This window comes from Medicago truncatula, chromosome 7 (assembly GCF_003473485.1).
Source record: "Medicago truncatula cultivar Jemalong A17 chromosome 7, MtrunA17r5.0-ANR, whole genome shotgun sequence".
NCBI lineage: Eukaryota > Viridiplantae > Streptophyta > Magnoliopsida > Fabales > Fabaceae > Medicago > Medicago truncatula.
In genome coordinates this window covers 46,149,231-46,172,428 of record NC_053048.1, presented here as the reverse complement: position 1 = coordinate 46,172,428, position 23,198 = coordinate 46,149,231, and the positions used below count along the sequence as shown (strand labels likewise).

Here is a 23,198-nt window from a genome sequence, read left to right as displayed (position 1 = left end):
TTGTGGCTTTGAAAATCTGAAACAAACACGCCGGTAGCCTTATTATTTTGTTATTCTTGTTTGAGAGGAAAATGTATTTATGTTGTGTGCAACGTTCCAAAACTGAATTTGTGAATATCTCAGTAGCAAGCTAGAGAATAGCAGTTATTTAAATCATGCAACGTGACGACTTATAGAGTTAAGAGTACTCGGTCAAAGCAATTCCAAATATTCAAACGAAAACAATTAAATTGTAAAAACAAAATTCAGGGGCCTCTACTTTTGAAATAAGATTTAGCTAGTGTATAAATACACATGTCGATAGGAATAGGATTATAACTTTTGTTTGGCGAAGATATGCATATTTAATTTTTACCTTTTGATATATGTAAGCTTGACATGAACTCCCTCAAATTAGAATATGAATTTCTTTGAACATATAAAGGTTAAGCGAGTGGACATCTTTTTTATACCATAATCTCCAATTCAATGTATTTATACTGGAACTTATCAATGATATATTCAAGAAAAATAATGAGCATGGCAAGACCTTAATTTGCTTTGAGGTAGTTCAGTTCAATCCTGCTCTCACTCATGAATCAAAGAAAAATCTTAACTATTTCTCAAGTAGGGGATGGATTGGCAACATAAACAAGTTGAGATAATTTGAGTGAATCATGATTGATATAAACTTTTATGTGGTACTTGGCTACTGAATTGTAAAATGCCATGTACACTAGTAAGTTGGCTTTTGGCCTACCATATTCGTTACTGAACATCTCCATAGCCTTCTTTTATTTTGTAATTCACTTTCCTTGATTGTTTAGTTGTTGAGGTTTTGATTTGATTTTTCTGTGACAGCTTATTTGTGCAGTGTTTATCCAGGATTATAAGCTTATTTGAGCAGGATGAGCAGCTTATGTAGTTTAAGAGCCTTTTAAAAAGCATTTTTGCAGATATAACTTCTTTATGTTCATTGCAATTTTCTTAATTGATAGTTTAAAAGGCTTTGCTCATACTGAACTTGAGAATTTATATTTATGAGGCTTTGCTACTAAAACACTTGCCATGTTTCTGGAAGTGTACTTTTCTGGACACAATAAATCGTCCTTCTTCGCTATCATTTGGAGGTTAACGAGAGGCGCTTTGCTTACCAACCTTGAAAGAGCCCGCCCATACATGTCAACCAATCCAAACTGTCAAATGTGTAGTAACTGTCCAGAATCCACCTCTCATCATGTATTTAGAGAATGTCAAATTGGTATATATATGAACTGCTACACTCATCCAATTTTTTTAAATAGTAATTTCATGAAATGACTTGAGTTCAATATAACAGGTAGAAAAGAGAAAGATATAAATTGGTCACATTTGTGGTAACTTTGGAGTGCACTTGGATGATTAGAAATAACTTTTTTTTTTTTTTCCAAAACTGTGTGACCGACATTTATGATACTGTTCAAAATATTCAATTTAGGAGCAAGGAATTTGTCCCAGCTTGCTTCTGGGAATGACTCCATTTAGCATATTCAAAAATATATAATATCTTAGGATATTAAAAAAAAATATGGTTTAGGGTGGGATGGTGTGACTATAGACACATCAAGCCTCATACAGGTCCGCCCCTAGGCGGGACATACATCTTATTAAGTGAGTTCATTTTTAAATTCATTGAATTACATGAAATTGTTGGAAACAAAACCCAATCGCACATGATGTAAATTAAAAATTAGAAGCACTTTCATTCTATTATAAAAATTAATTTTACAAATATAAATCTCAAGATCTGTTTCACAAGACTAATAAGCAGCTTATACTTATATTCTTACATGAATAAAAGAATTTGTTTGATAACTATTATTTAATCACACACTTATATCTTAATTTTTAGACATTATTTTAAGTATTGTTTGAATTTACAATTTATTGCTTTTTCTTCCATTTTCACCCCTTATTTTTTTAAACTAAAATTCATGTTTATCTTTTATAATTTATTATATTATAAATTCAAATAAAATAGGTATATTTTAAATGCAACATATGAAAGATCAAACTTTGTATCTAATACAACCATGCAACAATTCAATTTCTCAATGGTTTGTCAACATATTGGTAGTTTGAGTGAGATGTATTGGATGCTTATTTGAGGGGAATGCAACATTGGAAGTTTTGGTCTACGTATTTGTTATTTTTGACGTAAAATATGACCTTTAGAGAGCGGTGGCATTATTTGGTGTGTAAACTTTTTTTTTTAAGGATTGTTTGTGTGTAATTGTATTGTACAATAATCAATTTTTTATACATTATGAAGAATTAAATAAAAAATAATATTTAAACGAATGAAAATTAATAATTAACAAAACATAATTTATTCTTGTCAAAAAAACAAAACCTAAATTATACTTATCATCTAATTAACAAAAAAAAAATTCTGATTTAGCCGGCCCTAATTTTCTAGTGAGAGAAACTCAAACTTTTTTCTAAACTTTCTTTCTCCTTTGTTCATCGAGGAGGAGTGGGTTTAGGTCTTTTTTTTTACCTAGAATTACCCATCTGCATCTTTTTTCCCTTTTCTTTCAATTTAAATAAGTGGTTTTCACACATATCAAGTTTTTTCTTTTTTTTCTTTTTTTGTGATTTCGTCGTCTAAGTACGGCGTTGTGTTGTTCGTCGTCTTGTGCGGCGTTTGATTTCGCGTTTTGTCGCGGTGTTTGTTTATTTCCTATTGAAAGATCGGCATCAGTCAATTACAAATTCAACCAATGATTTGGGCGTCAACGTTGAAGATCCGAAAGCATGTGAATCTCGGTGACTTAGGTTTTATCATATTTGTAGGCATTTTGCCGTTTTATGCTATTAACTTGGGTGCTGTGAATTTGTTCGCAGATTTACCTTTTACGTTTTAGCGATGTTTGTATTTGATGTAATCCATCGATTTGAATGAATGAATATCGTTTTGTTTTTGTCAAAAAAAATCTAATTGAACTATTCATTTTAACAAACACATCAATTAATTATTAATTTATTCATTATTAGCTAAAAATTATCCGCTATCAAACACTTTATCAACTACTAACAAACTGAAATTTATCAGAGTCTTATAAGAATTTGATTTTTACTATGAATTAAATTAAATAAAAAAACTTGTTTTAATTTTGTAAAAAATATAAAATAAATAACTAAGGAGCATTTTTTACAATAAAAAGATGGATCTATTTGGCGATCTAACGTACAGTAATGGGCCGGATATAAGAAATGAAAGCCCATAACATTCAGAGTGATGAATATATAAACGAAAAAGGGTTGAGTTAGGGTTTGTTTTGTTGAGTGTGATCGAGCTGCAGCAGCAATGTCGAAGAGAGGTTCGTTCCATTTTCAGATTCTTATATCAATTAATCACTTTTATCTTCTATTGCGCGTTTTAATAATCGATTTTCCATTCATTTTGATTCTCAGGTCGCGGAGGATCCGCCGGTAACAAATTCAGGATGTCACTGGGTCTACCTGTGGCGGCGACGGTGAACTGCGCCGATAACACCGGAGCTAAGAATCTCTACATCATTTCCGTCAAAGGTATTAAGGGAAGGTTGAACCGTTTGCCTTCAGCTTGCGCTGGTGACATGGTGATGGCCACCGTGAAGAAGGGAAAGCCTGATCTCCGTAAGAAGGTGCTTCCTGCCGTCATCGTTCGTCAGCGTAAACCATGGCGCCGAAAGGACGGTGTTTTCATGTACTTCGAAGGTATATTCATGTTCTTCATTTATTTGTTTTAAAATTGAAATTAATTTTAATTTTATTGTGAATGATTCTTACTCAATGTTTCTGGTTTGGAATATGCAGATAATGCTGGTGTTATTGTTAATCCCAAAGGAGAAATGAAAGGTAAAATTTCTATATATCTCTTGTTAGTTTTGATTCTATATTATTAAACCATGTTGTTTAATAATTGGAATTAGAGTTTAGTAACTTACTATTTAAATTGAAATTAGAGTTCAATAGTTTAGAATTAATAACACTGCTGTGTCTTCAATAATTGGAATTAGAGTTTAGTAACTTGATGTTAAAATTGAAATTATAGTTCAATAGTTTGGGATTAATCAACGATTTCAATTGTTAAATTGATGTGCCGTTTTTTGGTTTTGGTGTTGTGCTTTTTGGTTCTTCTCTTGATTTTGTGTTGATTGTAATTGTAGGATCTGCTATTACTGGTCCAATTGCGAAGGAGTGTGCTGATCTATGGCCTAGGATTGCAAGTGCTGCTAATGCTATCGTTTAAGTTGTATTTCTAGTATTGATAAGGATTTTGTTTTTTGCTATTTGATGTTGTCCTGTTTTAGATTGAATGGATTTTGAAATGATTGAGGATAGCTTAAAAGTTTTGAATTTTGTTGTACTGCAAAGTCTTTGAAAGATATTAATTTCTAGTTCTAAAGAGTTGTTTGTGTTTATTCTTGTGCCATTTGCATATCAATGCATCATCTTGAAATCAGAAACAAATGTTCTAGAGTCTTAATCTGTGATTAACAATGATTGGTTTTGCAGAGTATTAATCTGTGATTAACCAAATGTTCTTGCAGAGTCTTAACCTGAATTTGGGTTGTGATGTTTTAAAGTTTGTGTTTTTGTCTAACTCAAGACAAGTTTTTCATAAGCTTAGCTGGTTTCTCGTTTGACAATTTTATTTTGCTAGTATTCTTATTGATATTATTGTTTGTCATATTTGTTATTCAATGACAATGTTTGTTTTGTTGCTCGAATGCAAATTCTCTTTTGTTTTGTTGCTAGTATTCTAGCATATATGACATTTTACAAGTATATTTGGCTCGTCTTAAACAATACTTGCCCCTTCTTTTCCATATTTGGTTCCATTTTGTCTAAACAATATTTCGTTCAGCGTCAATTTTCATTGCATTTAGACTGGTTGATTGGAATTTGGCTAGTCATCTACATATTTTTTTATCACCAATTCTGCATTCGTCAATTTCGAATGTTACAATCTCATTGCATTTGGACTGGTTGATTGAAAAACCAATGAGGAATTGAGTTTAACGAGCTGGCATATGTCTGGATGGTTTTTCGTTTCCTGAAGTAGAGGCAAACCAATGTTTATCGGTAATTTGTAAACTTTTTATGACCCAGATTGTTTTCCCTTGACTGTCTTTGTACAACCATGGTCCCAATTTTCCTAAGCTTTTCCTTACTCTTAACAAAATTCCTGTGCTGCCAATGTACATGAATATACACAGCAGTACAGGTCAAACAACTGTTTGTCATGATTCTGCTGTAGTATACGGATATGGTAACATAAAACGGTTAAGTAAAAACATGTTAAGTAAAAACATTATTCTATACGATAATTTTATTTTATTTTAACTAGCGTAAAAACACGCACAATTTATTTTAATTAGTGTAAAAACACTTGCGATTTTATTTTATTTTATAGTAAGCATGGCATGATGCCTTTATTCAAGAATGGTAATGAGCATGCCAAGACCTTAATTTGCTTTGAGGTAGTTCAGTCCAGTCTTTTCCTCACTTATGAATCAAAGAAAAAACTTAGTGATTTCTTATCATGTTGCTTTCAAGCTTAGGTTGGATAACTTGGATTGCACCTATATGTCTGGGGACCTAGTATCATCCCAGGAAATTGTTTAGAGCAATATATGGTTAATAGTTACTCGTATAAAAGACTCTTCTTATAAATGTACCCCATTGATGTTACATCACTATAGTCCAATTTTCAATCCATACTCCATGTTGGAACCATTATTAATTTGTGTGAAGCCACCAAACTAAAGTTTGATCACCTGATATACTACTATTCATGATAATGTCTAACATGTACCACAAATCAAAATTTGATTTGATGCCAGCTTTGTGTGGTTGGCACATGAAAAAACACCTATCATGCTTTCTTCCAGTCATATTTCTCATGATGCATTTCAGATAGCAATACAAGTTTTAGTTGACTTTTTTGTATGGTGAAAACACTACAAAATGAAAACATCATAGGTTTATATATCTCAGTAGTTAACTCATGAGACTTAAGAGAAAATTGAGAGTTAGCCCTTTAGTGACACTTGGTAATGTCCACAGAAGAAGACAACTTGGTTTTGGCCCTGCATCAAAAGTTCTCAGGAAGATGGTTTGCAAGTTGAAGAGTAGCTGGAAAAAAGCTATGAAATGGCATAGGTACAGTCCACAGTATAGCTATGATCTTCGCAGTTATTGTCTGAACTTCAATGATACTCATTTGAACGATCATACACATTGTATTGGTTGATGATTTTTTTATTTTTAACCTTCTCTTTTATGTATTAATGTAAATCAGTATTATGAATAAGGTCTATATAGATGTTGAACCATTTTTTTTCATTTTATCATATCGCGATATTACTTTTGGAAACCGACTTATGTTGAAGTATGATAACTCTTGTTGTAATTCTATGGTTCTATATGTAAAACCTTAAGAAAAGAGATTGCAAATTAAGCATGCGAAGTTTGTTTCATTTTGAATATTTCAAGTGCCGCCTATGCTACCAAAGAAGTTTGTTACATTTTTTGTTTTGTTTGTTACCTCTTTCCTATCCTAATCCTAACAAGATTAATCAGTCAAAAAAGATAAGAATAAAACAAATTTTTAAACGTATCCTCCTATAAATATAGACAACCATAGTGTTAAAAACATACAAATTCAACCATGCCTTCGATTCAAGTTCTTCTCTTGATTCTCACCCTCTTCACATCATTCATTAACCCTACAACCTCACAATCATGCAATTCATACACTTTCCCAAACAACCTTAACTATGCAAGATGCAGTGATTTACATGTTTTAGAATCCTCTTTGTATTGGAACTACAATCCAAAAACTACTATACTATAATCGACGTTGCATTCAAGAAAAATAACGTAAAAGATTCTAGTTGGATTGCTTGGGCCATAAACCCTACTTCAAAGGGCATGTTAGGATCACAAGCCTTGATCGGTTATCAAAATTTTGATGGAAGTTTCAAAGCTTATACTTCGTCAATAACAAGTTATCAAACTATGTTACAAGAGGATAATTTAAGTTTTCCGGTTTACAATCTCTCGGGAATGTTCGTAAATGGGAGCATGATGATATTCGCAAGTTTACAACTTCCTCAAAACGTCACTTTGGTTAATCATGCTTGGCAAGAAGGATTGGTTTCTAATGATGGAAGTTTGAAGTCTCATGCTTTGAGGGGACCTAATATTCAAAGTTTTGGAACTTTGGATTTTACATCTGGTAATATAATTTCTCAAAACGTTGGTGCAAAATTGAAGTCTAAAATGATGCTAAGAATCGTAAGTAACATACTCCTTTTCTTTTCATTATTTTTTATACAAATCGCTATTTTATATCTACATTTTAGTTTAGGTGATCATCCTTGTTTTGTTTCCTGTTGAACTACAAAACTATGCGTAAATTTTAGTATATTCTAAAAGTTTTTATTCAGGATTTTTAACATATTAAAACTGTAGTTTCTTGCTTGAAAAGGTTAAATTGCCGTAAGCAATTCTTAATATTTGTTTTTGAAATGGTTTTGGATAAGCAATATTTTTTTTTTTGAAGGGGTTTTGGATAAGCAATATTGGTAAGCAATATATATATATATATATATATATATATATATATATATATAGGACATATCCAATAAGAATGAATTTGTTATGTGAGAATATGAGAATGATTTATCAGCTATTAGATTAAAAATATATGGCTGAGATTAAAAAATATCATTTAAAAGGTGACAACTAGGCTACTCATGAAAGAATGATGGGTAATTTACCCAACCAATACACATTAGCCACATATTCATGAACTATCTTGACCCCACAAATAAATTGTTCATTTTAATTGGTTGGTGGGTAAATTACCCACCATTCTTCAAAGGTAATTTAGAAAAAACCCATTTAAAAACCCATATGTCTCTCTATAGTCTATTATATTTCCAAATTTCACTCAATTCCTTTTACGTGTGCGTTGACTGCGTTAACTCTTTCGGCGCGAAGCCCGCCGTCTCCAACTTCCACCACCGCCAGATTAATAAACATCACTTTAAACAACCCATGTGACTCATATCAATTCGCATTCATCTTCTCCAACCCATTAGTTTTTCCACTGCCATTTATTTCACTTCTGCCATTAACCTGTGCAGCGAGATTCAATGGGCTATGGCTTCAATTGACAACAAAAAAGAAACAAAATTAGGGAGTAGTTGGTTGTGGGTTCATTTTTCAATTTTGTCAAATTCATCTAGATCTAGAATTTTGATTCATAAAATAGATACAACTCAGAAGTTTAAGGTCACAAAATAATAACCTCTCAAACCAGTCATGAATCAGTCGTGGTTAATTTCAAAAAAGATTGTCAAGTTTTAATAATTTCATAATAATTCTAGATCTAGATTAAAAAACGAACAAACTGAGTAGAATTTTGAATTTTGTTTTCTTTAATTTGGCCTGAGTTTGGGTTTGATTTTATTTGCTGGTAGAAAAAGTTGCAGAAAATGGAGAAGATGAAACGCTTAATGCTTAATAGGTATGGTGGATTGACTAGGTGAAGGCACTAATGCCAGTTGAAGGACAACATGGTTTAAATATTTTACATAGAGCTTGTCAGTCAATCCATAGCATTATTATTTGGCACTATAGGTTTTATATATGGGAAACCTATAGGCCAAAGAAATACCACAAGTATAGAATAATATGGTGGAACATTTTTCATTTCTTAGTTGGTTACACAACCATTGTCTTAGCCATATAGAGGAGGGTAATATCATATGCTTGTGTAATTAGAAGTTGCTACTTGGATTAGGTGGTGATTGAAATCAAAATATGGTTGATTGTTGAAAAATCTCTACTTTTATTTATTGGAAGAAAACAACTGCTATCTGTTTATTTATAAAATAATTTTATGTTAATGTACTATTATAATTTCATATATAGAATTTAATTTGTGTTGATTGTTTTATGTTTGGTGAACTTCATTCTTGCTATCTGTTTAATTATTGGTTAATTGGTTTCGTTACGTACCTGTGTGCCATCCTGGAACTTTACTTTTGCTTATTTGTAAATTATTTGTACACTGACCATAATATGTGAATGATTTTATTTTTTCGAACAGGAATTTGCATATTAATATAATACGCTACTTTGAAATTCTTGAAGGGGAAATTGTTTATCAACTATTATTAAACTCAACTAAATTATCAACCTAGCTAGTGCATATTTTAATTTTAAGTTTATTATACAATTGAAACAAGTCATCGTTGCCACCAACAACTAATGCTACATTCAAGCAGTAAACAAATAGAAGGAAAAAAACACCTTTCAGAATATAATTTTGAAAGCAATTAACCAAAAAACAAATATAATACTTAAACGAATAAAACTAAAAGTGTTTCATTTTGGTTTAAATATATTTACATAAAAATGTTTTGAGTAATAAATTTGAGGCTAATAATAAATAAGAACAAGATTAAGTAAAATACTTTTTTGGCATCACTTTTAGGTGCTTTTGTTTGTAACAGACTTTAGGTGTTCTTTCACTTTTGCACATCTTATGGAGGGTGATTCACCTTTCTTTTGAGCAATATATCCCATTTTGATTTGTTAAAAAAAAAAAATATGATTGTTTACGAGATTATGAATCAAATTTTTCTTATCCTTGGATCAAATTTTAAATTACAAAAGCCGAATCGAAGGGATAACAAAAATGTTGAGAAGAAGGAAGACAACCAATGTAACTTTTTGAACAGACTATCTGAATGGTGCGCTAACTAGCTATTTCAATGATAAATGTTTGTCTTTTTCAAGATGTCATGTTAAGAAGTCCATGATCTGTGTTCAGGAAGTAATGAACAGTAGTCCAAAGAAGAGGTCAATGTAGATAATACTATACATTTATTTTGAGACGGAAAAAGTATACCATTACATTTTCCTATAAATTTATATGCAACCCAAATTATTTAACATATTTTGTATTGTTCTACACATGATTAATATGCTGCGAGCCACATATCCTTAATGTTGGTGACATTTATGATATTGGTCAACTACAATGTTACAAGTCGTTTTCTTCTCTCTTTTTATAAGTTTTTTATACACATACGACATTGTGGTTGACCAATATCACTAACTAGAATGTCATCCAAGTGGTAATGTATAATTAGACTTTTCCATATTTTGTAATAGAATCTTGAATTGATACCTGCAATATAATTAAGGGAAATGTTAACCATTGCAGCATTGGATAAAGGAACAAAAATATAAATTTTGTGTTGGAAAATGATAAAAAAAATAGTCAAATCAACTTGTAAAAAGTTTATAAATTGTTGTTTCCAATGTAAAGCTACTAATTTTGGTTACCTTAACCATTGCCCTGAGCAATGGTTAGCAAGACCCTATAATTAAACTTAACAGATATGAGGCACTCTTTAAGCATACCAAATTTAACAATTATTCTTTTAAAAAGTCAACTATTACAATTTTCAATGTATTCAATACACAACTTTTAATAAAAAACTTACTAATTAAAGTGCTTAAAGAGTGTCTCAAAGACACTCGTTAACATTTCTCAACAAATATTAAGGGGATTTATTTTGAAACCCTTTCTATTCCATCCATTCTACACATTATTGCTCCACACCACACTTTCTTAAAAAAAATAAAAAATTAAGGGGTTCATTGTTGTACTTGTGCTTGAAGAAAGTGTGGAGCACGTGGAAGAGGTTAGGCTCTATTTGAGTGGATGCTACACTTTGAAAGGTGAAGGCAAAGATTCCTAGATTTTTGATATTGATCATGGTTTTGGGTTAGTGCCCAATGGCGTACTTTTCTGTTTTATTATACAATAGTGCATATCTAACTATAATTGTTACTCCTCTACAAAACTATAATTATTAATGCTGTTCTACATATAATTATTTATGACTAGGTGTCCACATAATGCATTAGCTCATGATATGGAAATCATCTTTTTCATATGAAAAACCTCACATTGTTGTTTACTAGTTGGAATTGGAATAATGTCTAGACTGTTTCTTTTAGGATGTGGAGTAGGTTTAATTGCTCCAACTTGGATCCAAGTGGCACAAAAATCGTCTTTTGTCATTTATAGTTAAAAAAAGATAAGAGGAAACTGGTTTAATATTGTGGTTATGTGACGTATATAATTTCCTCTTTTTAATTTCCACTCATGAAATATTTCTTTGAGGTTTCTTTGAGCACAAGTTCTCTCAGCTATAATTGAATTATATATGTTCTCAGGGGTTTAGATGATGAATTGATGGAAGTGAGGAGGTACTATTCTAGGGTGAGACAACCATTGGTTGATGAAGGCCATGTTACCCAATTATATTTTTTTGTTTTTTTGAGGGAGGTTACCCAATTATATGAAGGTCACAATTGCAAAGATAACATTCAAACTACCCAATTCCATGTACTAAATAACATGCATTTCTCATTGTTTACCTACATTGTATGAACATGTACTTTTAATTTTATTAGAATAGCATGCCCACAATCATGCTGATGTCTCCTTTGTCTAAGGGTACCACTAGCACTTCATCGATGTCAAAGGTTATAATAATTCAATTTTTTTAGGGGTGCTCATGTGGAAACAAAATTAAGTTAACTCAATTTCTAAAGAAAGAGATTCTTATAATAAGAGTTCGACAGTAAATTCGTTATAGAAAAAAGTCATTGCTCATCTGAGCTCAAAGACTTAGTTTGTAATTATATTCATTTTATTACTCTATTGCCCCATCCATATCAAAACAAATGCACTTTTATGAGGAAGAAAAGAGTTTTACTATTTTTTAAAAGCATCACATCACATCACATCACATGGTATTCATTTCATTGATTTTATTATAGAATTTTTTTAGAGCGAAGAGCAATGTCCATTTAAAGATAGAGAAACAATTTAAAGAACACTCAAATTTACATTTTACCACTCAAAGGCATCAACCAAAACCTTGCAACAATTTTCCTTTCCTTTTTCATGTCTTTTTTGGTTTGTTGTCTTTTAGTCCGATCATATGTGCATCAAGATGGTATTGGCAATTGTCATCAAGCTGAATTTAACAAAATCCTCACTACACCAATACTTACTACCGGTTGGCATCAATTTAGAGATTTTTATCATATCACAATGAATTCACTTATGTCTTTCACATATTTAGCTGATAGTAAATTTCAAATCAAAATATTCGATGGTTCTACACCAAAAAATGAATATCGACGTTACCATAGATTGACTACTTGCATTACACGAGATGTAACATTTCAACTCACAGTTCCAGAAAATTCAATAATTAATTCAAAATTGATAAGCCTTTTAATATTTAAATTTAATTTTGTAATATTACTTATTACAGTTTCCATTTTATACAACTCTATAAATATTTCACTATTTTATATAATTTCATTGGTGTTGCAGATTTTACCAACTGATCTTGGGAACTTTTTACAATCTAAAAACCACGAATATATTAGATTATGTGGAACAGCTAACAACGTCATAATATGCAAATTGCTATTCATAAATGATCCGCAGACAAATACCACAATTGTTATAATTGGAAGTGGATGGAGAAGATTTTGCTCATGCAATCGCATTGCTCCTGAGACTCTTCTAGAATTCAAGTGTGACTCTGTCATGGCAAAAAAACATCATTATTATATTTAGATTAACTAGACGATACTAAAAATCTACTATTCTTATTATTATATTTATTCCGTAACTTTGACTATCAAATATTTTCCTTGTACTTCTTACAATAAATTTATATTGCCTTTTCTTTTTTATTATTACTACTGTTATATATTTATTCTTTTTAATTAATACTCTCATTTAAATACAACTCATTTTTTCACTATCCACAATAAAAGTAATTACTTTTGCAACGTACCTGTCAATAGGCGCGGGGAAGCCGAGCTACCCGTGCTGTAGCACAGGTGTCTCGACTAGTGTCCTACAAAAGCATGATCGTGTATCACATGCTTGCTGACTTCTTTTTCAACAAAGTTTTACTTTTTTACGATAATTGGGGCCGTATTCATTTTGATTTTTGAATGTATAAAAGTAGTTATAATAGTTCCATGGTGACATTTTACATGGGAAAGGGGAATCCTTTCCCACAATGGGAATGTTTTTTTAAACAGTTAGATTGATAGGGAACACTGATTTTGCTACAGACTTTCCATATTTTATCTTTCTTCTCATTGTCTTCAACCTCTCATACGACACCAATATACCCACAACCACCACCATCGACTCCAAGAGCTAGCCTTTAACAATTGAATTCAGCCTAAATCTTTTATGCTCATCATCTTTATCCTATTCTCATCCCCCACCCAAAAAAAAAAATATTCCATTATCTTCTCAAATCCAAAAGTTAAATAGCATGTATCTTGGCTATTGTCCCAAAATCAAATGAGCTTTAACCCATTTTCTAAATCGAGTTATCTTTAACCCATATTCCTGATTCCAACAAGCTTCATCTTGAATTCACTGAAGCTTCAACATTTAATTATTAAAAAATATATTTCAGAATTGCAAAAAAAGGGGCCAAATCAATGGAGTAAAAAAAAGTGAATTTTTTTTAAGCTTTCAACACATGATGGCGTAGATAATCAAATGTTGCATTACATTTTCAATAGAATTTATAAGGTTAAAACATTTATGTTTTTGTCCATTTTATATTTCTGTATAGAATTTATAAGGTTAAAACATTTATGTTTTTGTCCATTTTATATTTCTGTAGTAAATGGTGAAGATCTGATCCTAACCTTGAAGATGATTTTATTATCTCTATCATTTTCCATTGAATTTGTTGGTTGAGTCGTATTGATACTATGGCAGGAATGGAAGCAAAAAGCTAAGCCCCGGTCAATAACATTAAGAGAGAGGTTGATGACAGTGAGAAAAAATATACTGTGTGGATAGTCTATATAGTAATATCAATGTTCCATTTCAATCTAATAGTTTAAAAAAAAAAAATCATAATAGAAAAAGATTCTCCTTTTCCATGTGAAGTATCATCTAATTCCATAATGCATCAAAAATTTAAAATAGTCATTGATTGTATATTTGGTTAGTCAAAAGAAACTATAACTATTTTAAAGTCATGTTTAAAAAAAAAAAAAACTATTTTATAGTCATATAAGCATATACAATTGATTTGACTATGTGAACAAATAACAATCGTGTTTGTTATCATTTATTTATTTAATCTTCTTTTTACTACTTGCTTTTCTAACAAATAATAAACTTAAAATTAAATATGTAAATAAAATATATTTTTCTAAAAGACGGTTTTATTTAACTCTTTGGAGGACAAGTAGGCATGGCAACAAAATTCATACTCGCGGTTATCCGCCCGAACCAAACTCAATTTGACGGGTTTTCCCCGTTTTGACTGGGTTTGGATATGAGTATGAGTTTTCCTCGATTTCAAAACACGGGTATGGGACGGGTAGCGGGTATATATGTATCCATCCTGAACTCATACCCATATCCGTCTCAAATGTAAAAAATTATTTTATGTTGATATGTCATGTTATTTTGTTTGATAATTGTCATGTTAATAAAAACTACCATTGATATTTGAAGGATCGATTAAATCATTACGTCTAACAAATGTTAAAGTGAGCATATTGGTGGATAATGTATTACAACGTTGCTCATGGGGATGCAAAAAAAACTTTTATTTTTTATTAAAAAAAAATATTCGATGCGGGGAAGGGGATGGGGCGGGGATACCCGAACCCGTCGGGGACGAGAAATGGATTCAATTTCTCATCCCGTTGGGTATGGGTAGGGTAACGGGTAAATATATGAGAATCGGGTATGGGAATGGGGAAGGTAAAACCCATCCCCACCCCGCTCCATTGCCATGCCTAGGGACAAGTTGTATTTTATTGCAATTTTTTTTTCTTCTTTTTTTCACACAAACAATGTACTTGTATTGTTTTTTCTTCTTTCTACTATCCGTTTAAGTGATTGTTTTATCTCCTTGTGAACACGACGTTGACATTCATTGATATACAAATATATGTAATATGAAATTTTTTTGTTCTATGACAAAAGAGTATTGTTAATGGGTACTTCCATGACACTCTTTAAGCATATTAAATTAAGTAATTATTCTTCAATAATGTCAAAATTTTCAATTTTTACTGTACTGGTTACACAAGCTTTCATAAAAAGTTATAATTTAAAGTTTTTAAGTTTTAACTAATGTCCTAGGACTTGGGAGCACTAACATTTCACTATACAAAATGATAAACACCATATAAAATTTGAGAAATTTTAACAAGTGTCTTTGATGCACTCTTTAAGACCCACAAACAATAAATATTTTTAAAAATGTATGTACTTATTATCTTGAAAATCGAAATATTTGACTTCAATAAAGAATAATTACTTATTTTAGAATGCTTAAAGAATACCCCAGAGATAATCATTAATAAGATTCATAAAATTTATATACACAAATACAACGTTCAATATTCAAACTTAGATAAAGTTCTCCACATGAGTAGTATCAACTTAGTCAGTTGAACTAATTTTACATACAGTTTTAATTTTTAATAAAAAAAGTTTAACAACTTTTGTTTAGTTTTGATTTGTAAACCTTATGGAGTACATAATTTTACACATTGAGGTAAATGAAAGAACATTTTTCCTAATCATGTGGTGCAAATAGAAAGCTCACGTGCACACCGTTAGATATTTAATGTTAGAAACCAATCACAGCAACGTAACGAAAACTCTTACACGCTGGTGAGTGTTTCGTAACCGAGAGTATCACTCACGCGCTGCGATGGTGCGTAGGATATGAAGTAAGAGATTTGGTCCATAACCAAAAGAAGGTGCAAAGCGCATCCGTTCGTTGCCGTTCCACTCCCTCAAATCCAATTCACTTCCCTTTCCCGGTGACGGTACTTTCAATTCTCATTTTCCCGTGAAATTCTCCTTTTTCAGGTAACTATTCGATTATTCACCTCATAATCGATTTCTTCATGTGTTTCCTCTTTTTTGTTAATGATTCTTGTCGATTTCATTCGCTATTTGTTTTTTTTTTGGTAGGGACCTACCTAATTCAGTAAATTGATTTGTTCATGTTAATTTTTTTCTCTGCTATTTGATGTTTAATTTATTTATATTTTGCATGTTGTTAGGTATATCATGTTAAGATTTGATCATGGAGTGTGAATTGCTTTTTCATGATTTTTTTTTTTCAATTTTTGTGTGTTTATTCATTTTTTTGAATGAATTATTAACTAAGGAAAAGTATTTGTATTTGACCATTTTTTTTTTAATTTTTGTTTTCATGAAAAAATGATGGTTTTTGCTTCCTGCAGTATGAACTTGCATTTGATGCTTGTATACAAACCTTTTGAACTGTTTATTTTTTATTTTTTTTTATCATGAATAGTATATATTTAAAGTGAAGCTTGATGTTTAATCTTTTTCATATCTCTGATTGTGCTTACCTCTTGATTTGAAAATAAAGGGATTGTTATGTATTTCTGGACAAAAATTGCAATAAAGGGCATTGTATATTTACAGCAACAACAACTTAGCCTTATCCTACTAAGTGGGGTCGGCTAAACATTGTATATTTCGAGATTTGTGTGACCAACAGCTATAACGTTGTAAAGTTTTTATATGACGTTAACATTTTCATTCTATCAAGTTTAGCCTTGTTTTCAAGCTTGTCATTTTATTCATATAGTTTTTACTTTCGTGACGGGATTTTATGACCTTCAGAAGCAACATTCTCACAAGTGAGCTTCTTTCTTTTGGTTAATTTTTGACACTAAACTAAACGGTCATTTTTCTTTCACAAGTTTGTAGATTGATGACAACTTGTCTGGTTTGGGCATCAAGAACAAAAAGCGACATTTGTAGTATTTTGCTGGTAAGCTTTACCATCTGATAGATAATGCGAATCTCAGCTTTTATCAGTTGACTAGACAGCTGATACCTTTTTCTTTTTCAATTAACAATTTAGGGAAGTAATGGAAGCTCGTCCTGCTTTCTCAATTGAAAGATCAAGTTCCCAGCAACTGAATAACATAGGGATGTCTGGAGCACTTCCTTCATCGTTGTCTGTCCATCCAACACCCCTAGAGGAGACATACCCCAGATTTTCTGATTCGCAGCCGACTTATGTGGAAAAAGATCTTAAGACAAAAACTTTTAATCATTCAAGTCATATAAGTTCCAGTGGAGCAGTTGGGCATATGTTTTCATCTTCCCCTGGATACTCAACCGATCTTCATCACTCATCCCTTTCACCTCATGAAAAACACTCTAGAAGTGCTCATTTTATTTCACAGTCATTGAGTAACATGGCTTCCGTGCCATTACCGTATTCTTCAAATAATGGACCGGTACCTTCTACAACATCAACTCATTATTCCAATGGAAACAGTGCTTCATGGCATGCAGATCCCCTGCCTAGTTTTCTTGATTTCTCTGCAAATGCCTCAATTGATAATAACCAAGTAGAGAGTGGTGCCTGCAATATTATGGCCACCGAGGAATTTTCTAAGCGAAATGATTGGCAGGAGTGGGCTGACCAGCTAATCAGTGATGACGATACTTTGACTTCTAATTGGAATGATCTTCTTGCTGATAATATTCAAGATCTTGAGCCAAAGGTTAAGGTTTTCATTACTCAAATCAGTATTAGCTTGCAGAGTAAATGAATAGCAATTTATTTAAGGAACATGTTGGGAACTCATTTTGTTTCTTTAGGCGGTGGAATCCATTTCAAAGTCATCTTCACAATTTCCAGCAGGACACCAATCTCAAGACCACCAACAACTTCCTGCTCTATCTGGAGAAAACCATGTTGGCGTCGCTCCATCTTCCTCAGCAAATTCTGCAACCACCAAGCCACGGATGCGTTGGACTCCTGAGCTTCACGAAGCATTTGTGGAGGCTGTCAACCAACTTGGTGGGAGTGAAAGTATGTCAGTTTCTCTTTCTCACTCCAAAGTAAAATCTTAATTTGTTAAACTTCTGCCTCAATTATTTTTTTACGTGCTTCTTTCTACAGGAGCTACCCCTAAGGGTGTGTTGAAGCTCATGAAAGTTGAAGGATTAACTATATATCATGTTAAAAGCCACTTACAGGTATGTACAATTTGCTTTATCTTCCAAGGATTGTTTCCTTGAATATTTATATTCAAATAAGTTGCCTCATGAAATGCAGAAATACAGGACAGCTAGATATAGACCAGAGTCATCTGAAGGTACATAAGATATGGATTGTATTATGCATGCCTTTTGTATGGACAAATTTTTGCATATCAGTTAGGACTTAGGATGAGGTGACCACTGGTTATTAAATAACTTATTAAAGTATGAACTATGACCTGTAAAGTTTACTGGAGAATTGATTTTATTAAGCAGATGGCTCTTGTCAAATTTCCTGTTATTTGGAAACTTACTTCGTTCCATATCAAGAAACTTGGAATTTATGTCAAGTATGCTTTTCGAACATAAGAACCTATTTAAAAAAGTATTTGAATGGTGCAAGTGCGTGAAGTCTTAAATTGTTGTCTATGGCTCTTAGCCCTTTGTATACAATATTTTGGTTATCTGTTTTCTTATGACATTGTTTCCTTTCTTTGTCCCTTCACCATCCTCATGTAAGAGGAAACCATTTAAGATGCAAGTTTCCATGGAATTTTTCGTACATTCTGCATAATTATTTGTGACGTTGCTAAATGTAAATCATCTCTTTATATGAAATCCGAAGAGGATGAAAGAGTTTTGGATTTTCAAATGATTAGTTAAGTATTAACTATAATTTCCTTCATTGTAATTTTTTTATTAGATTTGCATATTGGAGATGTTATGAGACCTAACTGTGAACTCTATTATTGACCTGATTTTCTGCATTTGATGTTCTAAGTAGCGTGTCTTTATTATCTTCCTAGAAATATAGAGTAATGCCCTTTCTTTGTGTAATCACACGATGTACAATTTGTTGAATACTGTTGGCACTTGGCAGGAGCTGGAGAGAAAAAATTAAGCCCCATTGAAGATATTTCATCTCTAGATTTGAAAACGTAAGTAAACTATAAACTTTTATTTGATTCTAACCTCTATTTTGTTATGCATTGTTGTATTTCTAGGACTACTGATTCATCAATTTCTTAGACAACTTTTTGGTTCTCTAATATGACTTTGCCAATACAAAATTACAAATATTCTCCAAATTTGAAATATTTGAATTTGACTTCTTTAGAGTGATAACTGTTGATGATTAGAAATAAATAAAAGATTATGATAAAGCATATGTATGTGCATAAAAACAACAATTAAGTTATTAAAATCTAGGCCATTAATTTTCCAATCAACGGTTATAATTTTGCAACAGCAGCTAAAATATTTAGTAGTGTTTTTTTTTAGGGGAAAATATTTGGTTGTGTTGTTGTGGGTTAGATGAGTAAATTGCACCCCACTTTAGAGAAGTCAAATCCTAAACATTTTATATATTGTTCCTGATCTATTACCAACATCTAATCTAATCAATCTAAAGGTAAAGGATAATATAGCTTTTGAAACATGACATGCGGACAAATATTTTCCATTCATCATTGATGTCGGTCATCTGTTTTGTTTGGTGGGAAAAAGTTGCCTGTCGATTATATTAGTTAGTAATATCATTGTAGATATTGACACTAAGTCACTAACGCGCACAACACTGACATGTATAGAAAATTAGCGCTGTAAACTTATCTGCTGGCATCATGAAAGATACTGATTCAGGTATCGAGATTAACAGAAAGAAAATAGGAAATCTTACCCACCATCTTCCAACTCTGGATCAGTGGGTATCCACGGTCAAGAACAAAAACATCTTACAGTGGTATCTTTTATAGGAAGTCAAGAGCCTGAACCGTGCCATACTAAATCTGATAGTCAACTAACTGCCTTCTCTTATATTCTGTCTCTATCTTTAAAGGGATTACTAGTAACTACTACAACAACTTTCCTGAGAAGCGTGTCTAATTAACTCCTTGACCAATCTGATGTGTCTTTTCCTAGTTGGGGCATGTACCTTGTAATTATGCATATATCATCTCTTAATCTGATAAGGTAACAGATAAACAAAAAGTTATGTATATTTTCAAGATTGAATATATGAATAAAATGCTAGAGAAGTAGGGGGTTTTAAGATAATCCATCTAGAGCAAGGTTCTCAGTTATATGGATCAGGAAGGTACTTTTTTAGAGCAACGCAAAAGTGCAGATTTAATATTGAATGTCTCTATGTAAGCTTTTGGTCATATTTCGTACATAGACATGCACAGGCATGGATAGAGTTATTGGTATGCTGACTTTACCATTCCATCGTTGACAGTGGTATTGAGATCACGGAAGCTCTACGACTGCAGATGGAGGTCCAGAAACGGTTGCATGAACAGCTTGAGGTTTGAATTTTATTCTTTTTGTGATTTTTTTTTTTCTGATATGCTCATTTGATTGTTAAAAGATTAGAAATGTGAATTGAAGACTTGTAAGCAAGCTCTATCTCTGTTGCAATTGCCATGACTTTTAGAAAATTTTCATCTATAACTTAATGAAATTAGTGTGAATAAACTATTTAGGATTTATTGGGATTCTGTACTTACAACTGGTGTTTATAAGCTTAGTGAAGAAATTCAAGGAAATTGGAATGTAACTAGCCTGTATAGGAAGTAGTTAATATTATTATGTACTTTTGTTCATTCTTTAATAAAAAAATGGGTAGGTAGTTGTCTAAATGCAGTGTCTTAGTGGCAAGATTATGCTCCCTCTGTCCCACATTAAGTGCTGTTTAAGGTTTTTTCAGAAGGATCTATAAAAACAATAAATAGTGGATGAGCGTAACAATTTTTCTAAATCATCCTTGTTAACTATTGTCCTAAATGCATAGTGAAGTATAATGATTTGAGAGCGATGCACATTGCATTTATTTGGGGGAATAACTAAATAAAAATCAAGTTTTATTGAAAAATAAGGTGTCACTTAATCTGGGAGCATCTTTACAGCTTAATATATGATAAGATTAACAGGCACTGCAAAAATATGAACATCTTTGCAATCGTTGGATTAGTGTCATGTATCATCGTAGATACTTGTCGTACCTCAGAGCAAAGGTAGCTGATGCTAATTTTTCTTTTTTGCACTTGTCAATTGAAATTCGGTCGTCTCTCTTTGCTGTGGAGTATGAATTAAAAATCAGATACCGACCATACACAAAACATGTTAATTTATAGGTGATGCCCATTTCTTGACTTGGAAAAGAGAATGATCTATGCTCTTCAAGACATTTTTTATTTTTATTTTTGCAAAATATCTAAACCTTGAATACTTTCTTTTTTCCCCTTTTGGAATCCGGACATTTTTGGCTATACTGATACTGATTAGGATTTGTTTATTTGCTTCTTGGGTCATGGAATTAATTTCCGTAATATTATTTGATACGAAGCTTTATGCATATGGCATTTAGGGTTATGTTGCATCTGTGAGTCACATGCATGAACTGTCCAAGGCATTTCACTTGTTCCTCTTATAACTCCCCCTTTTTGTGTTAGATTCAAAGAAATCTACAGTTGCGAATAGAAGAGCAAGGCAGGTATCTCCAGATGATGTTTGAGAAGCAATGCAAATCTGGTGTTGAACCATTTAAGGCATCATCGTCAGCCATTGAGAATCCATCTGGAGTGTCTTCTGATACCATGAAAGACTCTCCTACCAAAAATGAATTGGAAGCATCCAAAATGGACCATTGCAAGTCAGGACCTGATCAAGCTAATGGTAGTACCACGGTTGAGGAAAGCTCACTGGAAGCAGTTGAGAAGTTGGATACCTCCAAATCTCAACAAGCTTCTAAGGATCTTGAGCAAAATGAAAATGAAGATAGCCCTCAAGCCCCTAAGCGTCAAAGGACAGATGAGTGAACCTTGTGATCTTTCTGAATCAGCATTGAACCGACAACACAATACTGATTCATTTGAGTTATAATTTTAGCAAGGAAGGCTTGATTGATTAATGCCTAGAGCTCTATAACTTAACGGGTTTCTCATGTCCTGTTGTGTTCAATGAGGGCTTGTATGTTTACCTTTCATTTAGTTTTAAGTCAGTTTTGACCATGACATTCTTCAACACCTTATCTTATTTGGTATCCTGGTTAGGATGAGATTCTAGTGTACAGTGCAGATAATGGCTTCACCTTATCTTATTAGGACAATATCTTATCAACATCCTACGACCTAAATTTCAATGTGGTATGTACTAGATTTCTAATATGAACTGTCTGTTTTAACTGTATCAAAATAAAAAAAGGTACAATTCTAGTTCTTAAGTTGTTTTTTCTCACCAATTATGGCGTGGAAGACATACTTGTGTTTTGAATTCACTGTCCGTTTGTTGGATTAGAGTCATATCTTTCCATTATAACATGTAGGCTAAGCAGCCAAGATGGCATAAAATAAAGCATTAATCATTTTATTCCTCGCTAATATATTTTTATTTATTGTATCTCATTTAACTATCTAAATAAAAACAGTTAATAACGATAGGTCATGCTAACATGTATCCTTGGGACACATGTTAAGGTTTTTATAAGAGCAAATATTTATTGAGAAACATTAAATTTCAATCTCCTTAGAAATAAATTGGCATAATTTCGGGCACATAACTTTTATCTTTGGTAGCTTAACATGCACCCTACACATTAAGAAAGCATTATTATTTTACCTTCTGTCTCGTTATAATTGTCTTTTAAGAACTGTGCGTGGTTTTTAAGAAAATGATTAGATGAGTTGATTTTAATAGTAAAATTAATATTATTTACTAAAACACCCCTATTACATGTAAGTAGTTAAGTTGAGTGAAATTCAATAGATAAAGATATATTAATGGAAAAAAAATATAATTACTACATTGATATTATAAAGTGACAATTATCTTGTGACAGAAAAATGTTAAAATTAAAATGAAACATAGGGAGTATATCTTTATTATATCACAACCAATCTAACCGCTTCGTTGTTTCCATGAATATAACTTAGTTGGTAGGAATAACTCATTTTCACATGTCGGGTCAAAGTTCAAACATCATATTTTTCATTTATACATTTTAAAAGGCGAAACTCTGATCACTTTGTTATTTGAT

The 23,198-nt window shown here is 31.9% G+C and overlaps 2 protein-coding genes and 1 pseudogene across 3 annotated transcripts; all 3 read left to right on the top strand.

Annotated features, from left to right (window-relative positions):
• Positions 1 to 3,220: 3,220 nt before the first annotated feature.
• Positions 3,221 to 4,427, top strand: LOC11437946 (60S ribosomal protein L23). The gene is made up of 4 exons (XM_003625311.4): positions 3,221 to 3,341; positions 3,436 to 3,720; positions 3,820 to 3,861; positions 4,173 to 4,427. Exons 1-4 carry the CDS (start codon positions 3,329 to 3,331, stop codon positions 4,253 to 4,255), a joined length of 423 nt encoding a protein of 140 aa, XP_003625359.2. The 5' UTR covers positions 3,221 to 3,328; the 3' UTR covers positions 4,256 to 4,427.
• Positions 4,428 to 6,679: 2,252 nt separating this feature from the next.
• LOC11446467 (cytochrome b561 and DOMON domain-containing protein At3g59070-like) lies at positions 6,680 to 7,469 on the top strand (annotated as a pseudogene).
• An 8,315-nt stretch (positions 7,470 to 15,784) lies between these two features.
• Positions 15,785 to 22,435, top strand: LOC11430828 (protein PHOSPHATE STARVATION RESPONSE 1). 2 transcript variants are annotated; one of them, XM_039827317.1, is made up of 9 exons: positions 15,785 to 15,997; positions 16,874 to 16,937; positions 17,031 to 17,682; positions 17,780 to 17,993; positions 18,084 to 18,160; positions 18,240 to 18,279; positions 19,044 to 19,101; positions 20,400 to 20,469; positions 21,616 to 22,435. In XM_039827317.1, the coding sequence occupies exons 3-9, from the start codon at positions 17,038 to 17,040 to the stop codon at positions 21,979 to 21,981; spliced, it is 1,470 nt and encodes a 489-aa protein (XP_039683251.1). In that variant the 5' UTR covers positions 15,785 to 15,997; positions 16,874 to 16,937; positions 17,031 to 17,037; the 3' UTR covers positions 21,982 to 22,435. The 2 variants fall into 2 exon arrangements, with proteins under 2 accessions (XP_039683251.1, XP_003625354.1); XM_003625306.3 differs by having other exon boundaries at positions 15,786 to 15,997; positions 16,867 to 16,937.
• The last annotated feature ends 763 nt before the right edge of the window (positions 22,436 to 23,198 follow it).